Raw genomic sequence first — 10,000 nt, 5'->3', positions numbered from 1 at the left:
GGGATATTTATACACAAAAAGATAATAAGTCGCCAAGAGAGCAAGGGCCGACTCAACAAGAGATGCCTCAAAGGAAAAAATGATTTGCTTGTCAGCAGCCAAGCAAACGTTTCCTTGAAAAACGTTCCACCAAAGATTTGAAAAGGAAAAGCCTTGTCCTTGCTCCTTGCTCTCAGGTTTTGTTTCTTCTAGTTAAAGAGATAATTACAAACGTCAGTGGCTTGTTGATTAAAATCAGCCAGAAGGCACTCAAAGTTGTTCCCAAATACACAAAAAATGCAGTGGTGGTAACCTATAGAAAAAATTTGATAAATGAGGTTTAATAATGTGGTGGATGATCAAATGGGAATGGTTGTGGCTTATGATTGCAATTAAGTGTACCCACTCTTTGTGTTGGGATGCCCCAGTCTTTGCTTGTAGCAGAAATGACAACACTGCCGTGGCAACCTCAGCCTTTTCATCTGGAAAAACAACCAGTACTAGTGGTAAGATGTTAATACAGTTCGTTTGATGATCATTTCAATGATTTCATGATTTATGGTATACATCATTTTCACAAGACGCCATGGTGGCCTTATACCTCCAAATATGACCTACCATAAACTTACCCTCTGCTGTAGCATGGAAACAAGGCTCTAAAGAAAGTGATTTTACCTTTAGACAATGAGTAATTTTGGTCTTAACAACAAATATACTCTTAACAATAACATATCATTAAAAAACCACAAAAGTATTCCAAAAGAAGTCTGTAATATATCAGTAATATATAATATATAAGTATTATCAGTTCGTTAAAATTGACAAAAATAGCAGTAAGTGATCATTCAAACGATCACATTATTGTTCGACCATTACAAAAAATAAACGACCCATGTCCTGAACACAGTCGCACAGTTTTCCTTCTTCAATGTGATTGACATGTTTTCTGTAAAACTTACTGTTGGTGCGACCTTCCCTGACACGCGCCTTTGCTGTGTTGTGTACTTTGTAGAAATTTCGTTGTAGCTATTAAAAACCACAATCGCGCTCCCATACTTCCTACACACGTACGTGCAATACAATACCTCTCTCTTCATTCTCGGTGTCTGCGTCTCTTAGATGTGGTACAGGTACGTCAAGAGCTTCAGAATAGAGAAGTGCATTCAAAGCAGCGTCGGCAATAAGGTGTGCACGCACTGTGCGTGGAATCACTTTCCCAGTCAATGTATGGTCTACATCATTACATGCCTATATCAGTCCAAACACTTCCCGTAAGTCAAAGCCCGCCATTGGGTGGCCAATGCAGTCGAGAAAGCTTATCTCTGTGTGAAAGGCACCAAGACGTACGATCACTTTGCGCAGGTTGCTGTTGGCTGGTTCCGTCTCAATTATGTTGAAGGCCTGAAACCACAGTGGCTGGTCAAAAGTGATGATAGGATTTGAAATGCTTCTGAACCAATGCAATGGCTGTGAAGTAAGTAGTATTCACTGGAAGCACAGTGCATAAGACTGGCGAAAATGGCTTTTTACATTCCTGCCAAATTCCCCATGTTGGAATGATTGACAATTCCATAGTAATTTTGGAGCTTGTCGATTGTTGCATTGGTTAACTTGCCTTTTCCTCCGAGGCCTGGGTTTTCACGTTTCAACTTACGAAGTGCTGTGCCCACCCTTTTCTGCACATGATCAATGCACTCTTTTTTTTTTTGAAAGATAAAACCAGAAGCTTGATATACATCCTTTACTTTGCTGAAGCTTTTGCTGTCACCATCTCCATAATACTCAGTGTACCCCAAGTTGTGAAGTTCCACAGATCGCTTTAATATACGATCAACACCTTCAGGTTCCATGGCAGGAGTATAGCCTTTAAAATTGGCTTTGCATGCAATGTGGTCTGCTCTCCATCTCTGGTATTCTTTACTGTTCTTATCTAAATGTTCATTTAGCTCACATTGCTTACATGCCTGGCTGAGGGTCTCAACATCAAGCACTTTTCCTGTTTCAATAGATATGACAGTTACACAACCATTTCTTGATGAAAATCCTCTTTTCTGCCATGTCCCATCACAAGACACACCACAATTTATAGGTTCAGTTCCAGCAGAATCATTTTGCTCCTTCAGATTTCTGAGTTCTTCAGCTGCTTTGCTCATGCTTCCTTTTGCAATAGATCTCAAAGAAGACGTAATGACATTGGAAATCTTCAAATAATAATTTGCAGCAGGGGGTGGGGGCTTGTTTATTGAAGTACAAAATATTTTTGCACCTGTATGCCCTTTGCCCAGGCTGTCGATCCACTCATAAGGAAAGAAACCTTTGGTCTGCTCACACTCGTAGGCTTTTAGGAACTGGTCGTAGCTGAACCCAGGAGTGAGATAGTTCGTGAGTTCCAGAAACATGAGGTATTTGGTCTTGAGGCATGTGTGGTTGCTGTTTCTTTTTACAGTAAACTTGACTGGCTGTGTCTCAATGAGGTAGAAAAACAAAAATTCTTTGATCGCAATGAGATCAATCTTGATAGAATTGAAGCACAAGACTGGCAGTTCTTGAATGTAGGCGTTCAGTTTTACTTCTAATTGACAAAGGACGTTGTTGTCACTGGTTTGTTGCTCTCCGAATAACATCACAATCTGCCATTTCTTCTCGCCTCTGTCTCTGTTCTTGTCTTCTCCCCTGGTTCAACTCTACGTTTAATCTTCTATAAAACGACAGATCCTTTTCACTACTTGGTCATCTAAAAAGGCGCGATCATCTTCGGTCTCTGGTTTGATTTCTTCCTCTTCCTCCTCATCATCTCTTGCCATTAAATCAATGTCTCTACTTTCATCTTTGCTCTCTTCACTATTTTCATCTTCGCTAGACTCCTTGTTTCCTACTTGCATATCCACTAGCATTTGCGCTAAGTGATCTTCGTGCGTCTCACCACGCCTAGTTACAGATGCTTGGTTAAGCGCTTCAAACACTGGTGCATACTTTTGGCGTAGCAGAGAAGAACTTTTCGTGCTGATGGCGACCAAGTACTCAACGAATTTTCTCAACAGCTCGTCGGAGTGGCCTTCCTAGACAAAACATTTCAGTTCTTGGTAACCAGGGACGTTACTGCAGACACTCCCACTAAAGGGAATATGGGACGATAACCAGGTTAACTTGTCTGTGTTTTTCTCTTGGTTAGCGTTTTGCTTGTCAAAGTAACATTCAAAGTTGAAGGTGGCTCTATAACGAAAATAGTGCACTTCTTCATGGACTATAATACCTTCCTCTTCTAATTCTTCAAAGATAGTTTTAGGGACGTGATATGCTCCGCCAGGGTACTTGAGCTTGACTTTGCCATCACAGGTCTTCTCCTGTTGTCTTAAGTTATACGCTTGCTTCCAGTATTTACCGCAACGGGAACATTGAAACGATTTACTGTAGGCGGCAAGATCTTTGATATAGTTAAAGTGTTTCTCATAGAGGTTGAGGAGTAGAGTGCTGGGATAGTGATGGTGTGAGCGGCGGATAAGTGTGGCGGAGATGTCGGGGGCATTTTCTTGATCATCTTCGTCTTCACCGTGTGTGTGAGTCGGGGCAAGATTGTATACTTGAATATCGACTTCGTATAATTTCTCTAACTCGTCTAATTTGCCTAACTTCACGCCATGGAACTTCTTCTTGGATAGACCATTGTCTCAGTACTGTTCATAATAATACTGGGTATCTCTCTAAATTCTTCGTATGGCAACCATTGTGAAGGGCTAGGTAGTAGAAGAAACAGAGATTGTCTTCATAGGGTTTGCGTCTTTGAATGTTTCTATCTAGTGGGATGATTCCACGGTTTTCGGTGATATAACCTGATAGATATTTTCATCGGCCGATGGGATGATCGCGGATTTTCCAAACAAACCAGGCCACCTTCGTCACAAGATCCACAACCCATTTACTGTTTGGTCTCTGTTGGCGCACCCACTTGAGGAAATCGATCTCCGCTATCTTCTGATATAGGTGCTCTAAATCAGTTTGATTGGAGACCAGGAAAAATCGGTGTAGGACCAGGTTGTTATGGGCGGAGGGGTGGTGGTATTGGAGAGTGCCAGTTTCTGTATTTTGTATTCTGCTCCTGCAGTTGCAGCGGAGGCTTGTTGAGTTGTTGGTGGGGCTAAACTTGTACTGGGAGCAACAGTCTTCTTGGGTTTCTTCGCCGGCGGAGCGTCTACAGGTTTTGTGGTAGAACGTTTACGGGTTGCAGTGGTGGTGGCGGGTTGTTGATGCATGGTGTGAATATGAGCATTGTAAGGTGCGAGGTTGTAGAATGTTTCTCCACACGTATTACAAGTGAACATGCGTTCGGCGGCTCCCTTGTAGTGGGCTTTCAGGTGGCGATTGAAGACCGATTTGTTTGAGAAGCGTTTATTGCAGCGCGGGCACTTGTAAGGTTTGACCCCGGTATGGATACATCTGTGCCTGTTTAAGTTGTCTAAGTGGGTAAAGGTCTTGCCCCAGGTGTCGCAGAGATGTTCCTTCTGAGGCTTTTTGGTCGGGGGTTGCCCAGAACCTGTTTAAACAGCCTACAATTAGTTTTTACCTAGTCCTAGCAAAGCTTAACTATACAATCGATAAATAAGTTCTTATCTAAACGTTACTCGAGTTAAAAAAAATCTCTCTCGTTTGTTTTGATTTCAAGGCTCCATCCGTCATTGTTTGGATTACTCAGCCTTCGCTCGGTCAAGCAAGAAGGAGGTTTGATTGATTCATAAAGATAATAAAGAGAGTTGAGTGCTTGATCAGTCAATGAAAAGAAGGAATTGTGCTTAGATTCTAATCGGGAAAGGGAAACAGTTGAGTAAGTCTTTCTCAAGTGTCGCGGCTCACAAAGAACCTCGTCGCTAAGGAAAACAGTTGAGTTAGTCTTTCCCAAGTGTCGCAGCTCACGAAGAACCTCGTCGCCAACGGAAACAGTTGAGTTAGTCTTTCCCAAGTGTCGCGGCTCACAAAGAACCTCGTCGCCAAGGGAAACAGTCGAGTTAGTCTTTCCCAAGTGCGCCGCTCACGAAGAACCTCGTCGCCAAGGGAAACAGTCGAGTTACTCTTTCCCAAGTGTCGCGGCTCACGAAGAACCTCGTCGCCAAGGGAAACAGTTGCCATGAGTTAGTATTTCCCAAGTGTGGCTGCTCACGAAGAACCTCGTTGCCAAGGGAAACAGTTGAGTCAGTCTTTCTTAAGTGTCGTGGCTAGTCAAGATACTGGTCATTTGTATTTACATTTTTATCTTGATCTTAGTAAGCTTTTATAGACTTTTATGCAAATAATATAATTACAACTTCATTTAGCTTTATAGGGTTTGAACATCTTTTTTAGAAGATATTATTTTTATTTTATTGGTTATTTTTATGTTTTTGCTTTGTTTTAAAAGTGCTGATAGAAAAGCCCAAATTGATAGAAGTTTTTTACTAAAATTGTTATTGTTATGACTGTTATTATAAAATTGGTTTATAACAATAATGAACTGAAGGGAAGGTGATTAGTTGTGCTGAGCCGCAAAGTGGTGAGGCAGATATCCACCACTTTCACAAACACTGGGGCGAATAATAGTTTTAGAATATACCACACAAGCTGAATAACTAGCAGACCAAAACATTACTTTTTGTGTGAAAATACGCTGGCAAATAATCAGAAATTGGAAAATCTAGCGGCCGGCTACTCAAAGGTGAATTAGTACTTTGCTTTTCACCTAAGAGTTAACCAATCAGAGTGCACAAAGAGCACTATTTACTTGTATGGTATACATTATTATCACCTTTAAGTAGCATACTTCCCTTACCTCAGTAGCAAGCAATGATGCAGCTTCTTCCTTTCCCTGTGAAATGTTGTAGACAAAACTAAATGAGCAACATTGTGTTTTGAGGAGGGGTGAATAGATTCAAATAGCAGCCTTGTTCCAGGTAATCTTGTCGTAGCTGGTATGTCACAAGGATTTGATGTTATAGCCCTCATGGATGCTTGTGAACAACCATGGAGTAGTTGTATAATGTAAATAACACGTAGTATTGTTTTATCTAAATAATAAATATTTCACCTACTCTTTCTGTCATGTGAACAACACTGCTTGCTTCTACTTTGTCCCCATGAAGGACAAACTTTCTCTCTCTGTGAAGCGTAAAATAAAGGGGCACATCTTGTAGTGCTCCTGCTCAGTCATAAACCTCCTACAATTGAGAGCAAAATATATGATTAACGGTCTGTCCTTGATGCATACAGTTCATATAGTATCTGTCTGCAGAAAATTACATTTACTTCTGAAACGTTGTCTTAAAGTATCAAACCCATGAACCACCCACTTCTTGTCTTGAAACAAATTGTGACATTGATTTTGTACTTCTTATGACTTCAGGCACATGTTCAAAACTTCTAGCTATTTGGGGTTTATGTCGAAATACGAAACATGTGTAATAACATTCATACCTGGAACAGAGCACTTGCATGAAAACGTCTTGTTAATCTGTTCCCATTGTTTTGAGAGAGGACCACCATGACACCATTGGCTGGTTTATTTCCTATTCTTCGTTTCCTCTGCGCTCTTATCTTTTCCTATAAAAAGGTATGTGTTATGTTTTAATTTGAAAGGGTGTTTAGTGAAAAGAAGGTGTTTTGCAAGATATCATGGAAACCGTAACTACATCATGCAGACTGTATTAACTGAGAGTGGTCTTTACAGGAAATTTCCAAGCTAAGACCTTGTCAAATTGATAGCCAAGCAGGTCAATACAGCAAGACCAAACTTTGGTATTTTCCCATTTAGACGGAAGGTTAGAGGTTAATAATTTATTGTTGTTTATTATATGATATGGAAATATCTGCTAACCTGATTGTTCTGCATTATTTGTAATCAGCCTGTGTGCAGTATGGGAGAATAATACCCTTGTACTAAGCCAATCATAGCAAGCGTTAAATTTCTTACATACACATAATTACAAAAAGTTAGAACTGATTTCTTGCACCATATGTTAGTGAGACAAAATTTTGACCCAATATGGTCTGAAGTCTCGTAAGTGACCACCTCGCGTAAGGGACCAAGTAGGCTTGACATTTTGGGTAGTTGCTTACGAGAGGTTCGATTGTTATTGTGTTCTGTTTGGTCAGGGCATCCACTTACATTAACATTATTGTCCTGCATCAGCTGTTGCTGGCAACCATTTTGATCTTGTAAAATGAGAAAGTTAAAACTTTAGTGAACACAAGGTAGTTACAGGATAATTGTGTTGACTACAGTTCTTACATTCATGGACTTCCGAGTGCAAATCATATAATAGCTCTAATGACAGAAAAGATCATAATTCAGAGCCATTCAAAATCAGCTTTCATTTTCCAGCATTTGGCACAAAAACTTACTTGAATTCTGGTGCTGGCAGTGGTCGGTTTTGTGTGGGTGCTGGTGGTGGTGCTGGTGCTGTTGGCACTGGTCAGTTTTGTGCTGGTGCTGGTACTGGTGCTGCTTGCAGTGGTCAGTTTTCTGTGGGTGCTGGTGGTGGTGCTGGTGCTGCTGGCAGTCATCGGTTTTGTGCTTGTGTTGGTGCTGGTGCTGCTGGCAGTGGTCGGTTTTGTGTGGGTGCTGGTGCTGGTGCTGGTGCTGCTGCCGGCGAAGCGTCTACAGGTTTTGCGGTGGAACGTTTACAGGTTGCAGTGGTGGTGGCGGGTTGTTGATGCATGGTGTGAATATGAGCATTGTAAGGTGCGAGGTTGTAGAATGTTTCTCCACACGTATTACAAGTGAACATGCGTTCGGCAGCTCCCTTGTAGTGGGCTTTCAGGTGGCGATTGAAGACCGATTTGTTTGAGAAGTGTTTATTGCAGCGCGGGCACTTGTAAGGTTTGACCCCGGTATGGATCCATCTGTGCCTGTTTAAGTTGTCTAAGTGGGTAAAGGTCTTGCCCCAGGTGTCGCAGAGATGTTTCTTTCTGAGGCTTTTTGGTCGGGGGTTGCCCAGAACCTGTTTAAACAGCCTACAAATAGTTTTCACCTAGTCCTAGCAAAGCTTAACTATACAATCGATAAATAAGTTCTTATCTAAACGTTACTCGAGTTAAAAAAAATCTCTCTCGTTTGTTTTGATTTCAAGGCTCCATCCGTCATTGTTTGGATTACTCAGCCTTCACTCGGTCAAGCATAAAGGAGGTTTGATTGATTCATAAAGATAATAAAGAGAGTTGAGTGCTTGACCAGTCAATGAAAAAGAAGGAATTGTGCCTAGATTCTAATTGAAAACAAATACTTTTAGAACAAGACTATGAAGGCTGAATACAACTCCGTTGCAACCAGTTGCGGTAAACGCTCCTCTAAAATGTTTAAGTAAACCGAAATTGAAACGAGAATAGAGCTTTTGATCAGATCGCTTGTGATAACTTGATAAATTAATTCTCTACAAACAAAAGCGAAACGAGAATTTAGTTCCACAACAATGAAACAAGAATTGAACTTTTGTTCAGGCCACTTGAGCGACTTGATAACTTATTTTCTCCAAAAGGCTAGTATGTGCAATAAATCAAATCACTTACGGTTTCTGAAGGATTCCAAGATGGTAGTTGATTCAGTTCTCCAAGCCACTGAAAATAATAAAAGAACACACGTCTTTAAACAATATAGATCACACAATGGTTGTAATTGTGAAGTAAATAAAATCGGAATACTTACTTTGTCACATAAATCACTTTCCATTTCCACTGGAAAATAGGAATCGTGGTTATTCTACAAGAAAACCCGACAAAGGTAATTTAGATTATATAGACGCTTGCTTTAAGAACGAGTAAACAGATTTGCGTTAATGTTTAGAACACAATGAGGAGTTCAATACAATTCACTTATAACACAGAGTAAATTACTTACATTTTTCCAGCGCAATGCGCTCCATAACCTCAATTTCCTGTAGTTCGGCGACCGTTAACTGTAAAGCAAAATATAATTTAATTACAACCCAGTTTCTTCACACATCGCTTTTATTTCATTGTGTTGTTAATGAAGTTAACAAGCGCTTCATGCAAATTTAAGTCAAAGTAACCCGCATAATTAACATTGCTTCACGGTGCGTAAAACAGTCTGTTATCGTGCTAAAAAGTTTGTAAAAAAAACTTACCGAATCACTCAAATTCACCTCCAAATCAGCCTCCTCGCTGCCACTTTCAGTCTGCCTGTCATTGCTTGATGCCTACATTGAAAGATAAAGTTGTGTTTAAAGAGAGAACTAAAACACTTGTTGAAGATTCAAAACTTCATCTAATGGTTTATAAATCAACTGAAAGGCATAAAATGCTTTAACAATAATTACAAGTGCTTCGCACTGAGAATATTCGGCCAACATTTTGTCAAATGCTCTGATAGTTTCCTCATTGGTTTCGGTCTACAGCAAGTAAGAGAAAGTTACAAAGATTAGTAGGACAGGGTGAGTGAAAAGTATTAACACAAAAGTTTAAACATACTAATACTCATTGAACTTACCATATCAGCTGCGTGATTTTGAACGCAAGTGGTCGCATGATTAGACTCGTCTGACTCGTGGTTTTCGCCAAGCTATTAAAATGAAATGAAACATCAAAGATCAGAGAAGGAACAGTATTGTAAGGAATTGAATCAATGAAGGCAATAACGACCAATGCAATAAAAAAACTTAACCTCGAGTTCTTGGAGAGTAAATTCTGTCAGTCGCGCAAACGCCAACGGAACAAAATTCTCTGGGATTTGGACGGCTTCAGTCAACATCTCGCAGTCGCGGACAGTTATACAAGCGCTCAAGAAAGCTTGAAGATCAATAACGTTGGTGAAAAAAAGCCATTTTCACAGTAATGATAGCGATAATCTTCACGAATAACCTGAAATAAATTTTCCCAGCAAACGGATTGCGAGAACGATAGGGCTCTCGAAATCTACCCGCTTTTTATTCAAACTGACAATACAAATCTTAAGATCCAATCAGGGTGGGTATAGAGCGGGCATCCTGGGCATGTCTGTTGTTTCCTTTGTGCAAGAGTGATGCTCATTAGTAAACCTCGGCAC

At 40.4% G+C, this 10,000-nt stretch overlaps 1 protein-coding gene and 1 pseudogene across 1 annotated transcript; both read right to left on the bottom strand.

Annotated features, from left to right (window-relative positions):
• Positions 1-4,203: 4,203 nt before the first annotated feature.
• On the bottom strand, positions 4,204-7,506 carry LOC146482578 (uncharacterized). The gene is made up of 4 exons (XM_085106898.1): positions 7,348-7,506; positions 7,109-7,159; positions 6,418-6,543; positions 4,204-6,161 (listed from the first exon to the last, which is right to left on the bottom strand). Exons 1-4 carry the CDS (start codon positions 7,504-7,506, stop codon positions 6,147-6,149), a joined length of 351 nt encoding a protein of 116 aa, XP_084963024.1. The 3' UTR covers positions 4,204-6,146.
• Positions 7,507-7,797: 291 nt separating this feature from the next.
• Positions 7,798-10,000, bottom strand: part of LOC146482577 (uncharacterized) — a 22,073-nt pseudogene continuing 19,870 nt past the window's right edge.

Source organism: Pavona decussata, unplaced genomic scaffold (assembly GCF_977016875.1).
Source record: "Pavona decussata unplaced genomic scaffold, jaPavDecu1.1 SCAFFOLD_45, whole genome shotgun sequence".
Lineage (NCBI taxonomy): Eukaryota > Metazoa > Cnidaria > Anthozoa > Scleractinia > Agariciidae > Pavona > Pavona decussata.
This window is presented reverse-complemented; position numbering and strand designations above follow the sequence as displayed.